Consider the following 22,646-nt stretch of genomic DNA (forward strand, 5'->3'; position numbering starts at 1 on the left):
AGACACTATGTTATTGGCATAAAAACAGACAAATAAACCAGTGGAATAGAATAGACATTATAGAAACAAACCCACACATATACAGTAACCTTATTTATAGCATAATGAGTATTGAAAACTGGCAGGGAAGAAGAAAACTATTTACTAAATGACTCTGGAACAATTGATTATCCACATAGATGAAGGAAAAATACATAAAATTGTATAAAAACAATTGCTGGTAGATTAAAGATTTAAAACAAAATTATAGCACTAGTAGATAAATATATTTAGAGTCCATATGACACTGGGGTAGGGGAAGACTTCTTAAGCAGATTACAAAAAGCATAAATCATAAAAGCAATAACATTTGATTATATTAAAACTAAGAATTAATTTTACCTAGAGACCCCCAAAAGAATGAAAACTCAAGTCATACACTGTGAGAATATATCTGCAACACAGAAAACTAAAAATGAATTAGTTATCTCTACTATATAAGTAATTGCTACAAATATTTTTTTTAAAAAATTAATGATTCCATTAAAAATGGTCATTGGATATAAACAGGAATTTTACAGAAGAGGAAATACAAATAGCCAATCAACATGAAAATATGCTCAGCCTCATTACTTATCAGGGATATGCAAATTAAATTCCCAATGAGATAGCATTTTACAACCACCAGATTGTCAACAATTATAAAAAGTCAGACAGTCTCAAGTGTTGCCGAGGATGTGACACAATAGAATGCTCACCTGCGGCTGGTTGGAGTGTAAATTGATACCACAACGTAGGGAAATACTTTGGCATTTGTTCATTCATTCAATATATATAAATTTACTATTTATTATGCATCTGGTACCATGATCTACAGCATGAACAAAACAGATAAAATTTACCATTTTGAATTGAACATGCACATCTCTTACACCCTAAATTCCACTGCCTGGAGATGATATGCCCTACAGAGCATAAGTACATAACCTAGAGAAATCTGTATATATGTGCATATCTGAATGTTCAAAACAGTTCTTCTTCTAATAGAATTAAGAAAGAAACATAACCAAAATGTGTATCATCAGTAGAGTGGATAAGTAAATTGAAGTATAGGCTAGGAAAGAATATAAAACAGCATTAGAAACGAGTGAACCATAGCTACATAACAAAAAGTTCGAATCTCACAAATTATGTTAGTGGATGAACATGTGACAATAGGCAAAAACTATATTTAAAGACACATGCATATTTAATGGAAAAGCAAGAGAATAATTAACACACAGTTCCGAGAGGATTTATTTCTGTGCACTAAGGAAGAAGCAGGGAGCATCTTAAGGAAAGGTTTTATTTTTGAATCAGATGGTATGTCAATGGGTGTTTGACTTATTTTTATAAAACTACACCTGTATTTTATGTAACTTTTGAAAATACATATTTTACATTAAAAAATACTCTATGTCCTTAATACATTAACTAGGCTATGCTTCTTTGCTTAGTTATCAATTGGGACAAAAACAATGAAGTAGTAAAATTGAGGACTCAAAAATGTCACTGTTTATACATCACATAAAAACTCCTATATTCTAGTATTATCAATTATAATCTTGTCCCAGTAAAAACTAAAAGAAGTGATTTAAAGTCATCAGAAAACTGAACGAAGAATCCATGATATGTGGTTATTAAGAACAAAATCTACAGTATTGAAAGAAACTGTTTCAAGATTCAATTGAATGGGTTTTCAAAAAATATTTTAGATATGTAAATTCTTCCAGAGACATGCCTATCAGGATAGAAGCACTCTATTAATTTCCTCCATTAAGAAATAAAACTTAATTTGGTCCCAGTTTTCTCAGACTCTCCCAACTCAAATAGTCTTGGCCCCAGACCTTTATAACAACCCACAAAAACACTTGTCAAAATTAAGGCTTCAAGAAGAAAATCCTCTGCTTTCGGTCTGGCTCTTTGAAACTGATGATGACAGTTTGAGTAGCATCAATAGTGTACAAAGTGTCTTCTTTCCCCCCAGTTAATGAAATTTTAAAAAGGGGCAGCATCTTAAGTTTTGTGTAATACTTCCACGGAATGCTTCTTTTAAATTAACATAAAATTGAGGTAAATTATGTCTCATCTTCATTATGTATGGACACAAGTGCCTTTAATGAAGGTAAAGAATGTTGTGCTAGTTAGAAGTAAATATTGAGGTTTTGATGGTGGTGATACAGATTGAATGAGTTTTATGGTATCAGCTGATTTCTATTTTAAATTTTCTGAGGATCTGGCAATGTACAGGTTTTGACTTCAAGTTTTATTGGGATGAGACCTTTCAATCTTAAGGTCAAGTGGATGGAACTTTAGGACATATATTTGCTTCTTAATGCTTTAGGGCAGTGTCTCCACAAGGGTTTTCCTGTTGAGGGGTATCTTGTCATTGTTTTCTGTAATTATTTATATAGTCTACATTTCTCAGATGTATCCCCATTCTATTTTCTAATCAGAACTGTTCTAAGGAACAGAGAATATGAAACTTGGAACTTGTAGACTAGACCCTAAATCCAGAGTTGGCAACCTGGACAGGGAGGCTGGTAATACCTTAAAAGGATTCATGAAAACTTTTGCCACACTTGGTGCCTAGGCCTTGGTTGTACAGTAACCCCTTCTAGGGCCATTTATCCAGCATTTTCATGTCTTTCTCCCCTTCCCTAATTTGTAGCTGATCCAACCGTTTGTCCCTTGGAGGACTTGCCTTTGGATAAAATTTTGGTCTCTTTGGGTACAGAGAAGTTCGCTCTTAATGAAATAAACCTTGGTCATGATTCCAAGACCAGAAGTGCTCATTGAGCACTGTGTCACTTAAACATATTAGTGCAATCCAATCCAGATTAGACAACTGAGCCTATCTGGAAGGGCTTTTTAAAAAAAATTTTTTTTGGGGGGTAAAAAGTATTGTGTAAAATTGCTTCCTTTTATACCAATATATGTATGTTTTGTGCATGAGTAGTATTTGTTTTGATATTCCTGTTAATAAATTACTGTATGATATAAACAGTATGTGTTTTTATATATCACTGTGTAAATTTAATATAACACATTACATACTGTAATAAATGATTTGCTTTACTGCCCCCCCAAAAAAACTTAAACATCAAAACATCACTAACAAACACGTTAGAAATGATTTGTAAGAGTTTATATAATAGAAAACCATTCACACAGGTTGATTCAGCACAGTGTTTATAATGTCAGAAATCATATTTAGTGAACATTATTCAAACATAATTTCAGTTTAACACTAGAAGATGAGGCGAAAGTAATACTGTGTGGAATAAAAATACTGAAATGGAAGCTCTTTTTTAAAGGTCAATAATTATTTTGACCCTTTAAGCCACATTTTAATAAATAACTGCTGTCTAGACTGTTACCTGGGAAGGTAGAAAGAATGGGAATATATCTATCATCTTTGATGCATAGAAGAGTGCCTGCACATATGAATGAATTATTTTTACAGAAAAGTCTTAATATAAGATTTTTGCAATCTAAACCATTAATAATTCTGCTATAAAATAATATTACTTAATGGTCAATATATATTTTGAAAGTGAATTCTGCATTTGTCACTGTTAGTAGGAATATACACATATACTTGTATAATATGGGAGTATTTTAATAATACATATAAACAAATGAGCATTGTGAGAATTAATATCATTAATGTATATCTACAGGAAATTATGTAACAACTAAATTCATATAATGCATATTTAATTTCACACATCATATCAGGAACCACAGAGACATTTTTCAAAACCTCAGTATAGTAAGAAAGAGGTTTGTGTGATTAAAGGTTCACTGTACACTGCTCAATCAAATAACCTAATTTCTAAATACCTAAGTATTTAGAAATGTCAAGTGAAATTACTCCAGCCTAGGAGAGTTGTAGATTTTCAGTGAAAAGGTTAGTTATAAATGAAATACTGATTTAAGTGCATTTCCCCTTGACATACTTTGTGCAGTCAATAACAAAAGCAAGATTCAGTTACCTTAAAATTACTCACCACATATATACATATATGAATGTGTACATGTGTGTATGTATATATGTGTGTATACACACACATAATTTTCCTTTTTTTGGAGATATACATACATAAGAAGGTCATTTTTAGACATTTTTTTTCTAGATGCTATAAATTTAGGTGTTGGTTTTTTTACAATATATTTTTGGTATGTAGTCATAATGTTCTCTGTTCCTCTAACTCTGTCAGTTTTACACTGCTTTACAGTGTGAAATTGACAAGAAGTGGTGCAAAACTGACAACTGAAAGCACAGAAATTTAACAAGAAATTACTATGCAAATTGTTTGAGAAAGGCTGAAAAAATATTTGATAGCAATGATTGTGTTCTAATTGATGAGATGTTTCAGACAAAGAACCTTAGATTCTTCTAAATATATGAACATTTACATACACAAATGTTTTAAAAATGAGAGTAGGATAATCTAGAAAACAGCAAACCATATTACTGCCTTACAGGAAAAGATGTATAGTGTTCTTAGAATGAAATCTTACAGCCAAACTTCTGCTTATCTCCCCAGAGTAAAGGAGCAGTTCCTACTTTTGCATTCTTGTGGATAATTGTCATTTCAGACCCTCTCTTCACAGCTACCTTCCAAATTTCCTTTACAGCAAGTATGAAACACCAGTGGGGAAAAAAAAGGGAGTTGTATGGCAGTGTCACATTTGGTACTCTATGTCTTTTTCTTATCTACTCATTGCTCTAACAACCAGTTTCCATTATTTGGAATTCAGAGGTAGAAGACTGTTTCATGCCTCCTTCCATCTTCTTACTACATATTTTGCACTTCTCTGTATCCTTTCTGGGTTTTCTTCTATCCCTTCCTGCCCCATTCTGGGAATAGTTTTTAACAATACAACTAGACAAGCCTGGAATCGCATTCTTTCACTTACTGTCTGTGAGACTTAGGGGCAGTTTCTCTCTGGACCTCTGTTGCTCATTAGAGTATAGGGGTGTTAGTACCTACATTACAGCCATTTTTTAAACATTAAATGTGATTTTATATATAAAGCACTTAGCACAGTGGTTGGCACATGGTAAGACCTCAATAAATTGTGGTGGTGTTGGTTTATTTACAAAGTGGTGTTTTTATTACAAGTTACTCTTTAGTGCTCATATTCTAGAAATTCTGCATCATTTCCTGATGGCAAAGTCCAATATCAATAACACAAAGTAGCCAGAAAATCATGGGCTTCTTCTGTTTGCTTAATAAATGACTTGTGATAATGATTACGATAAGGAAGAGGAAGAGATAATATTAGTGTTAATACTGCCTATGTGCTTTACAAATATCTTTACAGACATCATCTCATGTAATATACAAAGCATCTCTAAGTTTTTTAGAATAGATATTATTTTCCTTAATTAAGGATGAGGCAATTAAACCACAGAGATGGTGAATAAGTAGCCCAACTGGACACTGACTGTACCTTGAGCTAGTTAATGCAGAATGGAGATCAGAACCCACATCACTTTGACCCAAGTACTCCACAATGTGTGACTAAATGAGCATGCCACGCTGTCTTGAAATATTAATTCTGTGGTGCAAGTAGAGTTTCATGTGTGTGTTTCATGGACCATTTGTACTATAGTGATCAGTTCAAATGAGATGAACAAATACTTGACATTAAAAACAGATCACAGCTTCCTTGAAAGATGGTTTAAGTGAAGCAGAAGCAACATATTTTATCAGTTAATCCCTCAATTTCTATGACTCTATTATTTTTATAAATTCAAAATATATTAAAATAGATTCCCACTTGAATTATCCTATTTAAAATACTCATCAGTTTTATTGTTTCAAAAAGTAACCTCCAAACAATATAAAATACAACTGATTTAATTTCTTGTTCAGAGAATTTTCAAGGGGAGCTCTGTTATCTAAGCAATATTAGGATTTTACAGCATGAACTGTCTTATAATGAAACACTTGGGAAGTCCTATGTTAATTGGGAAAATAATATCTGAAAATATATGATTGCTACAGTAATAAATGATTATTTCTGGCCTTTTAGGGATTAACGGTGGGAAAGAGCAATAATGTTTGCCACCTAAAAATATTTATTATCTACTTAAGTAGACTATAGTCATATAGTCTTTCTGTTTACATATATTTTATTTTTATAAACTTAGAATTACATACAAAAGAAGAATAAACTGGGAATTATATGATTAAAACTATAACGAATGAATATGACCAAATGAAAACTGATTTGAATAACCACCATGGAAAAACATCATGTCACACCTAAATTCTATGTATTTAAGCCATATGGAGCACATCAAAGCTACCATAAAGTGACTAAAAAGATTTATTTTGAACATGGAGGAAATTTTACTTGTGAGCAGATGCCCAGACTAGCTTGGAGGGAGCAGGTTTTCATTGGGTGACTAATCACGTCACTGGGGCATTTTTGTGAAGTCTATAAAAAGGATATTTAGTAGCAAATGCATGAATATTGATGATAACAAACAATATGGGCACTTCAAGATATTTCTGAAGAGCCTTACAATCACAATAAATGCCCTGAATTTTAAAACAAATATAGCTCATCTCCATTCTCAAAGAGCAACTGCCCTTTTGTCAGATTTGACTCTTTTGAACAAAAATCAATGAGAAAGTTGCCTGAATAAAATGCACATGATTAAACTCGTTGAACGTAGTTATCTCAATAATAATCTCTCATTTAATCCTTAATGTTCTTAGAGCAACTAATTCTGGAGAAAATCAAAACATTATAAATTTTCTTTTCCTTTTTTAAACTACTAATGAAGTTGATTTTCAGGAATCTATGAGACGAGTAAAAAAGTACCTATAAAATGAAGTTACACGAAAATTATTCCTAGAATTTTCTAGCATAAATAATTCTTAATGAGTACTCAAACTACTAATGAAGTTGATTTTCAGGAATCTATGAGACGAGTAAAAAAGTACCTATAAAATGAACTTACACGAAAATTATTCCTAGAATTTTCTAGCATAAATAATTCTTAATGAGTACTCAAAAAAAAAAAAAAAAGTAGTCTAAATCCCTTATTTTGGAGATAACTAGTCTAAATCCCTTATTTTGGACTTTCAATCCCAGAGAGTTACGTGACGTGCTCGAGGTTTAAAGTCAATTGTGGCAGCCTTAAGATGAGAATCCAGAAAACCCAACTCTCATTTTGTGCTCTCCACCGCTATGACTTCTTTTATATTGAAGAAAGCAGTGAATGTGAAAGACACACATTCGTGTATATGGGATCATGACAATTTATCTTCCTCATAGTTAATCATTTTGCTGGTCCCAAAATACAACAGCATTATTATGTGTGTAAATATTTTTTAAAAAAATCTTTTGTTTTTAGATCTGCTATTATCTGGTGTCAATATATTGCACTTTCTTCTCAAAGAATTGATGTCATCAAAAATCCTTAATATTGGCTAGCAAACTATAGTCTTTAATTGCTAAAGATGCCATCTCTAAACTCTCAGTAGGGAAGACTTTGGGACAGAAAAAATAACACCAAAGCATGAATGATAGCAATCAATATGAAAATACTCTTCAAAAGCAGCCGTGTCATTTTATATATTTATAATTTTAAAGCCCAGTTATGAATTCTTGATTAAAGATCAAGTCAGGAAACTACTGAAAACTGTTAAAAAGTAGGTCAGCACAAGTACTTAAATTTTTCTTAAATCCAACCCCAAAGTAAGGTCTTTTACAAAATTTCAAGTAGTTTATGCTTTAGAATATTAGACAAAGAATAGGTTAAATTATAACAACATAGTGGAGTAAAAACATGATTTCAAAGAAAATTTAGTTCACATAAAATATTTACACTGGAGTCAAAACTGGATTAAAGAAAAATAATAGAAACATTCCTTTATACTCAAAAAAAAAAAAAAAAAAAGGGAAATTAACTTTCTTTTTAGTTCAAGTTTTCCGAAAATCCCAAAAGGAAACATTTAATTTTCTAGGACATGCTGAAAGACACAGGTAAAAACGCAACACAGTTAGAGCTGAATTAATCAGCAAACATCATTGACAATCAACAGAACTTTCCTGGTGATTAAACACAATTCCAGACAGCTGGAGGTGGGCCCAATCTAGTTGGAGATTCTAAGGGAACCGAATCTTATGACTGCAAAATGGACTCAGAAAATGGAATTTGTAAACAGATGAAAACCTCTCAGCATTTCAAGACTGCAGGGACAAAATCAGAGTAAAGATCAACAGGATAAATCTTGAATTTTCAAGTTTTGAGGTATTTTATTAACTAGTACAGCTTCTTACTTGATCTTGTTCTTATTTTTCAGGTTGAACAATGCTTACGTGAAATACTCGTCTTCTCCAATTTCCTAAATATTCCAAGGATCACACAGCTATTAGTTCTCAGGAAGGGAGGATATTGAATACCATAGTTTCCCAAGGCTAGGATTATTTTAGTTGTTAATTCCAAGTATATCTGGATTCTTGTTCAATCTATTTAATACTTACACTGGGAAAATTCGAAGATTGACCACACCCCTAATTAAAGTGACCACACATTCCACTATGAGACAATCCTCAGTTTATACCTGGCTCCTGGCTTAATCATTAATAACTCTTGAAAGTGTCCCATTTCAAAGATAAATCATATGACCACCACCTATAAGGAACTTTAAGATCTTTCTCACATTTTCCCAGTCCTTAAGAAGACTTTCTTCCATGTAATATGATTCAAGAAAAGGAGTTAAATGTTGACCTCGCCATGATCAGAACATTTCAATACATAACTTGACTTCTTACCTCCTGTCCTCTTTTCTCTCCTAGTTTCTGTTACTAGTATAAATTTTGGTTCTTCCTATGGAAATTGTTCATTATTCTCTGAAATATTCCCCACAATGCTTATCTGGCTTGGAAGCATAGGCCTAATTTAAAATACTAAAACTACAAGAAAATGCTTCAAAACCACTAATTAACTTACAAATCAGTTATTACAACAGAGTTCATTTGTGAATTGGGCACTGCTTCTATACTGATAAAAGACAGAACAAATTTGTGCTTAATAAATACTATAATCACATAAATGAATGAATGAATGAACGATTAGGAAAGAAATTTAGAGACAGGAGGTTTAGAGTGAAGTAGCAGAAAAATTATTATGATAAAGAGAAAGAGGATGGCAAAAAGATAGCGAAGTAACCTAAAATTGAAAGTGTAATTAAGTTTGAAAGAATCACTCGTTTTCTGTAATGACCAGCAGGTCCTAAGGAAACAAAAGCTATAAACTCAGTCTACTGGGACATTTTTTTTTGTTTTTACTGTAAACATGTAATTCAGATTTTATTATGTGCATTACTAGTTGAAATGGATTAAGTTTTTAGAAATATGCGTTTTCCCAACTGAAATGCATCTATTTCTTTAAGCAACATTTGCTTTCAATCTGTATGTTCAAGTTTGGCTAGTATTGTTCCCATTTTGTTCAAAAGAGGTAGTCAAGACTGCAAACTTAGAAAGGTATACCCCTGCTTTTATTTTTTCCCACAGTTACCATGTTTTTAAGCATTGTGCCAGACTACTGGTATGTGTGACTTCCTTTGATCATCACATTTACCTGATGAGGTACATTTTACAGATGAGAAAACTGAGTTTAGAAAGGTTAGAGAACTTTTTCACATACAGCTAATAAAATTCAGGGTCAGAATTTGAACCTGTGTCTAACCGATGCCAAATCACAAACTCTGCCACTGTGCTCTCTTGTCTCACTCTTAATTTCTTCACAATCAGTTCACTTTTGGTGTTTCTTTCAAACATTCTCCATTACCTGCACTGTAGAGCACAAACCCCTTTAACCAGTGATTCTCAAATGTGGCTTTAGAACAAACTAATGAGCTCTTAAATACACCCGTGCCAGCAATTCTGATTTAATTGATGAGCGTAGAGACTGGGTATTGGTATTATTTAAAAGTTTCTCAACTAATTCGAGTATGGCCATGGCTAAGAAGGCTACTGGAGATTTGCATACCAGGCTCTCTGGGACTTGCCTGCCTGCTTTGTCCGTGTTGTTTCCTGACAATTCCTCACTGCCACCCTACCCTCCAGACATGCTACAAACAGACCAACATTTGATACTAATCTTTACACAAAGAAAAAATGCCTGGCAAAGGAAAGAAACATGCTTATTTGGATTAGAATCTCTCTTGCACAAATGTTCAGCCTTTGTAGTTTGGGTATTATACTCTCTGCACTGATCCTTGGACAGCTCTTTAAACCTATTTAAAACTATCTGACAGGAAGAGTTAGGCAAGGCATCTTTCCCTGCTCTGTTTTTGCTGCCATTTTTTATGGGGCAATGAAAGATGGAAATTCATAGAATATTAGCATAAGGTCAACGTATTGTGTCCAGTTAGCTCAGCCAGTTAGAGCATGATGCTTCTAAGACTAATATCATAGTGTTCCTGTGGTCCAATTGGCTTTATATGGATTCACAAATACAAACTTTACCCTTAAACTTGGGTAGGTAATATATTAATGCCAGTAATAATGCAGCTGATAATAGCAAAAAGATATAAGACTTGGTGAAAATCTAGTAGCATTGTCTTCAAATGCAAGGAACATATTTTGAAGAGCAGTAGTCCAGCCAATTTAGATCAATTAGAAGACAGTTAAAAGGAAAATGTCTAGTTAACCAATAGTCGGCTGATCATAATATTAATCAAATCCAATCAAAATCATGCTACAGTTCTGCAAGCTGACATTGACTGTAAGATAAATTATTCCCATTTTGGCTCAGCTGGCATTTTGAGCTTATTACACAAAAAGAATGCCTTAAATTAACAAACTCAGCATTAAACCCCTAGAAGCAAGGGTAAAATGTCCATCACCTCATCATGACTTTGTATTACAACCCCAAAGGTAAAGATCCCAGCGTTACGAGGTTCTCAAACACAGAACTAAATGTATGAGATTAAAAAAACAAACTCACTGCACAACAGAGCAGCACTGAATGCTGTCACATTTACAGATTTAAGGCATGCATCACTATAATTTTAATGTAGTTTTGGTCTTTCTTCATTTTTTATATGATGGTGTGGCTTGCATAAAATGCTTTGGAAATTTTCATTACTGTCACAAAGCTGAAAGTTCCCTAAGGCCCTGGTGTTTTACATGGACATTCAAGAATAAGACAAGTGGAAGTTTTTGTGGGAAGGACACTCAGGTGACTACATACAATCATGAATACTCAAGGAGTATATTTCCAGCAAGTACTGGAAGGCAAACATGCACCATCAGGCAGGCTAAGGCTGGACAGCAGGAATGGTCATAGAGGGTCAAAGAAACACCTGAACACCTGCTCAGAACTTGACCAAACACCAGGTTTTCACCTTGAACTTTTAGGGAGCAGAGACACTTGGGAGGACAAAGGACAACAGGCTGGATCATCATCTGATTACCTGGTGGGATGGCTTCTGCTCCATGTCTTTTTCCATCCATTAATTGTGTTTAGAAACTATAAAGTCATCATCTGACAACCCCACAAACTTTTGATCACATGACATTCATTCCATTTTCCCTCCATGTCTTTCAACTTTCGTTTTCATTTTTTATGTGAATATATTTGTTATTCTCAAAGTAAACCACGTATATGTTACAAAATTCAAAATTACAAAAGGGTATAATAATTAAATATAAGTCCACTTCAAACAGTACAAAGGGTATGTAGTTTAAAGTAATTCTGCTTTGACTCCAGTCCCTAGCCCCTCTATGAAATAAATGTATTCATTCTGTTTCTCTCTTTTTCCTATTCCCCTCTCTCTTCTCCTTCTCTCTGTATATGTGTACACACACATACAAACACACACATATCTTTTAAACAAACAATATATACTTTGTTCTGCATAGCACTTATTTTGCTTATATCTTGTACATTATTCCATACCAGTGCTCACAAATGTATCTTATTATTTTAAATTACTGCATAATATCACACTGCATAGATGAACAATAATTACCACCATCATCTATAGCTGAGTATTTTTTTCTGTCTTTTCCTACTACAAATACTGTTACAATATGATCCTATACATATGTATAATACACACATGCAAGGAAATTTATTGCTCCATGTATCGTTGTATACATATGCAAGCATATATGTTGACTAAAGCTGGTAGTGAAATTGCTGGATAAAAAATATATGAACATTTTAACTTTTGACAGTTATTCCCACATGGCCCTGAAAATACATGAATCAATTTACACTCCACGCAACAATGTATGAGAGTGCTCCTATGCCCACACAGGAGGTAACTCATTGTATTATCATACATTTTGATCTTACTCATCTGATAGGTAAATGAAATAGTGTCTCGACTGTAGCTTTAATTAAAAAATTAATCTTTTTATGAACAGCAATATCAAATAATTTATTGAGTTCTGCACAGGTATTCACAGATCCTATATACGTATCTAAGTGTACTATCCTTTAGCCAATGTTTTGAATGCATCGTTTACTATGTGCCAGGTATTGTATTGAGAGTCACATGTTTTTAAAAAATCAGGATACAGACCCTATTCTCAAAGCATTCACAATCTCATAGGCGAGAAAGATATTTTTAAAATAAATAATATGCAGTGTGATAAATACAACAATAGAATAAGTATACCGTCTGATTGTAGAAATCATTAATTATGGGTAAAGAGCTTGTTTCCTAAACATATCTTAGTTATCTTATTTTTTTTACATTTTATAAACATATTAAATGTGAAAAAGGAAAATAAATATAATACATGGGTCAGCAAGAATCATGATTGTGACAGCTAATAATTATAGGTTCTGATTAGGTGAAGAATTATTCTTATTGACTTATCCATATTTATAACCTATATTTATTGAAATAAGAGTATGCAGAATAATTTTTAAAATTCTCCATCTTGTTTGATATTTGTTTTGAGGGCATACAACTTTGTCTAAAAAATAAATAAGAGGATATCTTTTCTCCATCCATTTTGCAGGTATTTTTTAGCTCTTCTTTTGATTAACAAATCAAAGCACAAACTTTAGTCTCCTGCCCTTCCTACACTCCCAACTTATTGGACCATTAAGTTTTTAATATATGATGATTCTTATTAATTATTGGATTTGTTATGCCATGCTAAAGAAGCTTACCCTTTAGCAGGAGGTGTGTCAAGGATAGTTAATTAGATTACACAGAAAGCCCTTTCAGTAGTCAGACACAATAAAATGTGATGATAATGTTAACATCATTGACTAATAAGGCTACTTCTTGAGCTTCTAACCATCATTCCAACCTTCTTTAAATGCTATATTCCAATCAACAAAAAGCTTTAAAACTTTATCCCTGGAATAAATGCACCTCATTAACTCCATTCCCTTTTCCCATCTTGCCTTTATTTCCTCATTCAGATGTGAACATTCAAGCTGGGCAGTCCACAGAACTCAGCAGAAGTTGGAGCGATGTATGGAAGCTGGTGACTGGGGGTTTCTGGAGGTCTAAGCTGAACTTCCAGTTCTGCTCTCTTGGGCAAGTCACTTAGCTTTTTGGTGACACTGATTTACTATCAGTATAATGAGCAAATACAACTTTCTTTACTTCTCAGCGTTATGGTAAGGATCAAATTATATAGTAGTTGGAAATGGATGGAGACAAAAGCAGTAAGGTTCCCCAATTCCCTTTCAGAAAGTCCCTTCCTTTCCCACCTAGGCCCATTCCTTATGTGTTTTCTACCTACCCCAAATCTCACATGAGGTGCCATCCAACTTGGATCTCCTATGCTCCAGCCCCATATCTCCCTTCAATATTTACCTATTTGGGGTTTTATCTTTCATACCTTAATTTTTACTAGAAGACTGCTATAATAGAAGAAAAAATAATTTGAAAAGAACGATGGGCTGCATTTATTGAGTACTTACCACATGTCAAGCCGTCAAGTCATCATTTGGCAACCCTACAGCTTTCTCTATGATAACTTCTGAGTATATCGTATTTCTCCATTTTCCCTTAACTTGCCATGCAAACACCTTTGTATACATTATTCTCAATTAATCTTTACAACAGATCCATGCAGTAGAGTCTATTATTATTCTTGTTTTACAGATGCAGAAACTGAGACTTGGAAAGAAAAGTGATTTGCCCATGATCGTGCTGCTAAGTCATAATAGAGCTGGGCTTTGACTGCCTCAGCAACTGCTCCCACAACCACTCAGCATCTCTGCTTCTCCTAGATGCAGAACTAACGTAATGAACAAATGGTCAACATGCGGTACCTTTTTAGAAAAAGAAATCAGAAGACAGATGGCTCCTCACCTCTGCAGTACAGGTGTTCCCTCAGTCAGGTGTCTATTATTCAATTGCTATTTGCCAAGACAATATACCTGTCGAGCAATCTTACCTTTTAGAAAATTAAAGAAATAGAGTCCTTCAAAGTAGCAACTTCAATTTATCCACCAGTGCCTTTTCCAAAAATTTGGGGACAATTTCTTATTTTTTTATTTTTTGTCCTTTTTTGTGACCGCGCTCAGCCAGTGAGCGCACCGGCCATCCCTATATAGGATCCGAACCCGCGGCGGGAGCGCCGCAGCGCTCCCAGCACTGCACTCTCCCGAGTGAGCTACCTCAGCCAGTGAGTGCACCGGCCATCCCTATATAGGATCCGAACCCGCGGCGGGAGCGCCGCAGCGCTCCCAGCACTGCACTCTCCCGAGTGAGCTACCGGGTCGGCCCTTGGGGACAATTTCAAAGGAAAAAAAATGTTATTGGAAGATATTTAGTGATTGAATTGTGGATTATGGATTCACATTGGTATCTTGCCATAACAAATGCACTGCACAGCCAAATATGACTGAAGTAAGTAGGAGGACACTGGAATTGACATGGGGCCAGGAGTAGAGGAATATTTAAGGTAAAGAGAAGTCAGAATCTTTTCCCAAAAGCATAGTGTAAGTACCAGAAAAGGCCTCCAGTATAATTTTAAACAATTAAAAAACCCCCCAAAAACAAATAATTAGAGGAAATCTAATGCACAACACAGTAACACTAGGCAAAAGTGGAAAATAGATTGATAAAGGGAGGCAAAAAAATACCTTTGGAGATCCAAAATAATCAGATAGAAATAGGGGTATGCTCCACATTTATTACAGGACTATTCACAATAGCCACGATATAGAATCAACCTAGGTGTCTATTGACAGATGAATGGATAAAGAAAATGTGGCTTATATACACAATCAAATACTACTCAGCCACGAAAAAGAATAAAATCCTGTCATTTGCGGCAACATGGATGAGCCTAAGTCAGGCACAGAAAGATAAATACCACGTTTTCATTCATATGTGGGTACTAAAATAAATAAATAAATAAGGTGAACTTTTGGAAGTAGAGAGTAGAACTGTGCTTACTAAAGGCTGGGAAAGAGAAGGGGGAGTGGAGATAATGAGAGGTTGATTAATGGACACAAAATCAAAAGCCAGATAGGAAAAATAAATTCTAGTGCTATATATTAGTGCTAGGCATCTATAATTAACAGTAATTTATTGTATGTTCTCAAATGGCTAGAAGAGAGATGTTTAAATGTCTCATCACAAAGAAACAATACATTTTTGTGATGATGACTTTGCTAACTACCCTGATTTGATCACTACACATTACATATGTGTATTGAAATATAACTCTGTACTCCATAAATTTGTATGATCAATACATTTCAATTAAAAAATAAACCAATAAAAATAGGGGTATACTGTTAACACACATGAAAAAAGTTGGAATAAGTAAGAATTTGTCCTCTAGGGCAACAGACATCGAGAAATGAGCTAGGTCATTAGGGGGCAGGGGTGATAGTAACACTTAATTCAAAGAAGATATGATTTACTGAACAGTACTTTATTGGGATGGTAGAGTTCATTAATTTCCAAAACTTGGGTTAATTGGACTCAAATACAACTGATCAATTCAGGCTCAAAATAGGTTCCTGGTCTGACATGTTATATGAGTGGCAGAGAGAAATGCAGTGGTATTTCAGACCAGGAACAAAATGTTAAAGAAATTACTCCAAACATCTCCTCCATATTATTCACTGATCAACTGCAAGGTCTCCTAACATATGTGATTCACTTTCATTTGTTTTTTCTCATTTTGAGATTCAAATTATACACTGATGTCTAGTCTCTCCTGTTAGGGATATTAACAAAGAAGTGGGGGAGGGGATATTAGGAAGTAAGAAGAGAGAAGAAAGGTAATGCAGAAAGCTGAGAGAGCAAAGAGGATGTTGCAACATAGCTTAGGTGAGTCTCAGAACACGACCTCTTTATTCTACTATGGGGATGTTGCCTAATGCGCAAGAGTCACATTCACTTCCAGGATAAAATCTCTGTTCTGTTATGGTGTGGTTGAAATTGGGGTAGCTTGGGGCGGGGAACAGGGTTTTTGTAAATAACTTAGCATGTGTACAGTAGGTGTTACATTAATATGTTATAAAATTGTTATAAGAATTCAGTAAAAACCTGCCTAAAGATATTGTGACATTGTATGAGGTACACAGTAGGCATACAATAGATAAAATCTCTATTCTACTTTACTCAGCTAAGGTGAGTTGAATAATTAAAGGATCCCATGGATTTTCTTATAAGTCAAGTTTGCAAGTAACTCTGCTTCTTTGAGAAACCTAGGGGGTGGCAGTCAAAAATTGAGTTCTAAAATCAAAAAGGCCATAACTTTCAAAGAACATTTGAATAAAGGCCAGATGGAGGAGTGGGGGAGAGGGAATTGAGGGGGGGCCCTCTCGTTATGCATCTTACCTACAACAAAACAAAATTAATTTATAATTATCTCAAATCCGTTAAAGGAGGAAAATCCTGAAAACGTTCCAGTTGGCAAGGGATAACAATTGGAAATTACTTGTACAATACTCATTTTTATTTATTTAAAATGTTAGTGACAACTATTATTTAATGTGCTTCCTTTATTGTCTTATCTTAGTAGTTACAGGAGGCTTTTATACACTTACTTATGATGTCCACTCTACTAATCCTATTTTTTATACCATTTTAAGTTTCTCAGATGGTAACTATCTCACCATAGGAGTTTTCAGTCATAGACCCTAACAGTAGAAACTGAGTGATTTTACAGGAATGTGAAGCCTCCATTTTGGCTTTGACAAAACCAATCTTCTATGACATTATTGGAGACTTACCATGTGATTTATAACGTTGGAAGACTTCCAGATTAAATACAGGACACCCAGTCAAATTTGAGTTTCATCTAAACAATGAATAATTTGAGTATAATTATGTCCCAAATATTGCATGGGACATACTTATACCAAAACCAACTCATTGTTTTTGGTAAAATTCAAAGTTAACTAGGTGTCCTATATTTTGATTTGCTAAACTTGACAACCTGAAACTAGGTATTCCTAGTTTGTTAATGGGATGTGGGAAAAGGAAGTCAGTGAAAAGACTAAAAGAAAGAAAAGAAAGCTTTGAGGTAAGAACGTACTTTCTCATTAAAGTGTAATCACCTCAGCAACATACCTCAAAACAAACTACAAACTCTATAAATCATCCAAACAATATATCTACAATGTACACAATTGGGAAGCCCAATGAACTTGGAGACTACTTTGATTTTGCAATCATGTTTCTCAACTGAAATAGGTGTACTACATCTGCTTATTTTATAATTAATTGTTTTAAAAATCTGTTGAAGAACAACTCAAGATTGCTATCCCTTGCTATAAAAGTAAAAAGATGCAGGTAAATCACTGAGATTCGTGACATTCACATTCTCATGACTATCTTAATCCTAGTTCTTGGGAAAGAGAATTTACTACTAAGACTTCAGGCAGATATGCCAAATTATCCCTGCTTCCTTTGAGTGAATTTTCTATGCTCTATGTAATGTAAGTTTCACTGAATTCTGATATTCTAAAACTTCTTTAAAGGTTTCATTTACTAAACATGTTACATCATCAGAAATTTCAAAAAGAAAATTTCAATGCCCTCTAACCTTCTAATTCTCAACCCACAAACCCAATTTGTTTCATGGGCTTTGGGGAAGTGAGAAATATGAGATATTTACTTGTAAGTCAAAATCTAAAACAAAGTCCCCCTGACGATCTGATGATGACTTGTGATGGTATACCCCAAAGAACAGAAGAAAAATAAATTGGTTAAAACTGAGCTTCATCTCAAAACTGAAAACCTTTTTCTATTTATAACAGCTCATATTATACCCTGTATTTCAATAATAACATTTTACTTTGAATCCTTAATCATGTGCAATTACTTAACCTAGGAAAAGATCCAAGGATTGCCAAAAAGAAAACAAAAAAATCATGAAATTCAAGATTTCAGAGGTGTTTTCAGTTCCATTATCAAGACTACAAGAGAGAAAAGGTATATTACTCCATTCCAATGTGCACCCTAATCCACCTGCATATCCATTACCACCATGCAAAGAATAAGCACACAGATAAATTTATCACTAAATGTTCTGGTAATTTTGATTACCTCTATTTCAAAATGCATTATGACCGGCACAACTTTCAACAGGGTTGTTTTCTGATGGAAAGAAAAGTCTAAGGAAAGCATTCTCCCCACATTTATAAGGGCATTTCATCTATCATAATTCCGTGGAAACAAACAAAAATTGTATTTAATATTTCTATAATTTTAGGAATTTGAGAGCTTTTGCTTTTCAAGATGAGCTCATTGCATGAAAGAAGACATTTTTCAAATTTTAAATGTATCTTCAGACTGTTTTAATTTTATTCCCTAACTCACCCTACTCACAGCACATAGATGTACAACAAAGTATGGGTAGTTTATACAAATATAGAATGCAAAAAAGCCTTTTACTCTCTCCAACAGTGCTCTAGGATGCATTACCAGACAAGCAGATAAACGTAATGATGAGTTGCACTATATGGTCAGAACTAATAGAGTCGTTTTCTACAAATGCAGTGCAAAAAGATGAACAAATATTTTACATTTCAGAACATAGCTATTTTGATGTTAGAGGTCAAGAAAGGTCCAAAGTAGCAACTAGCAACTTGAAATCTATAGGAATGGAATAAACAACATAAAGGAACTTTGGAGAAATGACAGTGCATCCAGAGAGTAGATTAGGTTCAAGGTAAGTTTCTTTTGAGGGTCTAATTAGGTACCCCCTACCTCCCCACTTTTTAAAAATTTCATAGAGACACCTTAGCAGAAGCTATTAGCTATGACAGAACACCGAAATCCTGGCAATGAACCATAAATTGACCATTACCATAAAAAGAGCTGCTAAATGAGAAACCATGTGCTCAGTATAAAACTAATTTCATGCTTTCAAAAGCACACAGTGGCTTCTAGCAAGATAGTGGCCCTGGGACTTGCTGAGACAGATTGGCAAACACAAATGATTTGCTCCTGATGCGTCTGCCTAGCCAAGCTTTATGTGTACTGGCAGTAAACAGGGTTCTCAAGTCTTCTGTCAAACAAACACACACTTATCTATAACACTAATGCTGAAAGCTATAGAACAGCTATCTCAAATAAATTTGGCAGGAAAAACATATATACGTATGTACATATACCCCATGTGCCATCATGTTAGCCTCCAATCAAATGAAAATAGATTTCTCTGCAGACCTCACATACCAGACAGACACTTAATAAGCATAATGTTGTTTAAATACATCATAATCCTCATAATCACATAACACTCCCTTCTTGTTTAGAAACAGCTTCTTATCACATATGAATTAGAGGTTAGCAGACCTTAGGCAAAAGGACTCCATCTACTTGGAGGCTAACTTTGAGTTTGCCCTTATCTAATTGGCTTTCAAATGCCCTATACTTATAATGCCACATAAGAAATTTCTGAGCATGATGATATAATAATTCAACTTCCTCAGGTAAACACCAATACTTTTACATTTCAATAATCAACTCTGCTACATTTAAAACATCACGTCTAATTAAAAAAGGCTTTATAAAGAAATGCTGCAAATTTCCTCTTTTCAGCATACCATCACTAGAAATCCATTGCTATAGGTTGTCCAGTGCACGACAGGTCATAACTTTTAATTATTAATTATGTCAGGCTTAACAAAATGTCAACTCCAGTGTGTGATCTATTTCACCGACTTTCTTAGTTATCTCATAAACATGACTTGTTTCTTCCTATATATTTTTCAAGTCAATGATTCTACAGAGTACATTTAGTTTATAGTCTTTTTTATATACATGAAGCATATAATAACACTGCTAATTACCTATATTCAGTAATGAGAGCAAATTGCTAATATCACTGACTTGTTCTGAATGTTTAAAATGCAAAGGAAGTCACCTACTGTAAGATGTCCTCGGCAAACAGCTAGCACAGAAAGAAAAAGATGCTTATCACACCCATTTAAGGAGTTACTTACCGATAAAATTAAAGAATCATATATTTTTCTCTTTAGTTTTGTCCCTTCAGATGTGTCAGTGTGATGTGATAAACACAACTGACGACTCCACAAGATTCAGCAAAACGTATGAAAGAATCTGTTATTGACATCCCAGACCCCAGTGTCCAAGTTTTAGAATAAAAATGCTCACCTCTGCTAGGAAGTCCACTCCACATCCTGGCAGGGCTTTCACCAGCTTCAAGAGCAACCAACTTGGGTAAACAAAACTTCCAGTATGTGACCAGGGTAATGCACAGTGCTACCGAGACTTGGCTCCAGCCTGGGTTATCTGTGTGACAGCACCACGTTATATCAGTGCCGCTCCAAACCTTCCCAGTTGCTGGCTTATTGCACTGCTCATTGAAAATCCTTTACACGCTGGCAACATTTTAGGGAAGGACAAGCACACTCTGAGTCATTTGTAAAGAAAGCAGAGCAATTTCAATTCTATATCTCCATGCGTGCTGAAACCAGGAACACTGTCAATGTACAAGTCTGAGGTGGATTTATGCCGAGAAACAGGCAACCTAAGCCTTCATTATCAATGCATGAAATCAGCCACTGTGATCAAATTCAAGCAAACCACAAAAAGGATATGATTATGAAAGACTCCACAGATTTAGCACCAAACCTTGTGGAATGAAGAATCATCTATCGAAATTGTGTAAATGATAAAAATAGCTCTGGCTTTTCAACAATGAGCAGGATACAGAGAAGAAATCAGTAGTCTACAATATAAGGACTTATCTTAAAGGCTGCAAAAACCGAAATAGCTATAGGTTCCTAGGACTTATCTACTGACAAGTAAAGTCACTAGAGGCTATTATAATTATAACAAATAAAAATCCTATATATTTGACACAGATGTCAAATAAAAGACATTAAAGAGCAAGTTAAATGTCTTTTAATTCCTAAGTGCCTGTCTCTAGATTAAAATAATGATGATAGTAAAAATGTGTAGGGCTATGTTAGTAACAGAACAGAACACTATGAATTTTCTTTTAAGACAAGTTCTTAGACAATGAAGATTTAAATGTATTCCGTGTAACAAAAAGATAAATATGCAAGATAGAGAATATTTTTAACACCATAATCTTTGCTCATTATTTTTAAAAAATTCATAGCTCATTAAACCTGTATATTCCTATCCCAGCTACCCCCAAATTTAAACCTTTACCTTTTACCATCCTTCCTCTTTTGTTACTAAAATATAAGATGCAAGAGCCAGTTGACAAAGTCTTAAAAAGGCACAAGGCAGCTATATTCTGGAAAATAGCAGCAATGATTTGAGATCACAAATTATACAGCTTTGACGTGTGCCTGAGAAGTGCAAAGCAAAAAGGACATAAAATATTTATCAAAAATCACAAAGATAAGTGCAAGGAATTCCTAGTAGACAGCATTGACAAAGAACACATTTAAGGTTCTATTCAGATTTTTAAAAACAAGTTTAAGGTTCTCGCTGAGACTCTAAAGGTAGAGCAAATCAGGATCCAATAAGGCAATTCCTGACTTGAGGATCTTCTGTAAATGACTGGGTTCACTTCTAATACTACTACTAGCTCTTAGGTGACACCTTTAGTAGTGTCTGCAATCTAAAACGTCTGTAAAAATAAGCAAGATGCCACAATGCACATGTACATAACAACACATTTTGGAGCAATGTTAAACATGGCACTCCCATGGGTATCCTCACTATGTCCCTATATGCAGAGTTGACTCCTTACTGGCTGCTGTTAGACGCCCTCCCTTGCAGACACAGACATATGAGGGTATCTTGAAAAGTTTGTGGAAAAATGGAATTATAAGATAATACGAATCAAAAAAAATCTAGAGTTGTCACATGGAGAAAGAAAAGAATACGAATCTTTCCATAAACTTTTTGAAGACCTCTCAGACATTTGTGTGTGTATGTGTGTGTGTGGTGTGTGTACATATACCCACATCACCCTTTGCAGTCACTTTTGCCACCTGAATTCCATTTATTTTGTGCCTTGTGGAACCCCGAGGGCCACATTTGAATGTGGCCTATCTCTCTCTCTCACAACTTTTCTTGTATTAAAAAACAGTTCATGAGAGATCGTGTGCTAGAAATCTTTTTATTATTATCGCACATGAAACTCCCTAGTAATAATATAAAAGTTTTAAATGAAACCATGATATTTGATTACAG

The 22,646-nt window shown here is 34.3% G+C and overlaps 1 protein-coding gene across 3 annotated transcripts in view; it reads right to left on the reverse strand.

Moving 5' to 3' along the window:
- The window catches only part of ZNF385B (zinc finger protein 385B), a 317,580-nt gene that overhangs the window by 279,306 nt on the left and 15,628 nt on the right, over nucleotides 1–22,646 (reverse strand). The window contains exon 1 of one of the 3 annotated variants that reach the window (XM_008570990.1): nucleotides 20,625–20,954. The exons of the other annotated variants lie outside the window; for them this stretch is intronic. Coding sequence (XP_008569212.1) covers nucleotides 20,625–20,649 — 25 coding nt within the window. The 5' untranslated portion in view covers nucleotides 20,650–20,954. Of the gene's footprint in view, nucleotides 1–20,624; nucleotides 20,955–22,646 lie in introns of those variants that run through there. 3 annotated transcript variants of the gene reach the window in all.

The sequence above is a fragment of the Galeopterus variegatus genome, unplaced genomic scaffold (genome assembly GCF_000696425.1).
Source record: "Galeopterus variegatus unplaced genomic scaffold, G_variegatus-3.0.2 Scaffold651, whole genome shotgun sequence".
Lineage (NCBI taxonomy): Eukaryota > Metazoa > Chordata > Mammalia > Dermoptera > Cynocephalidae > Galeopterus > Galeopterus variegatus.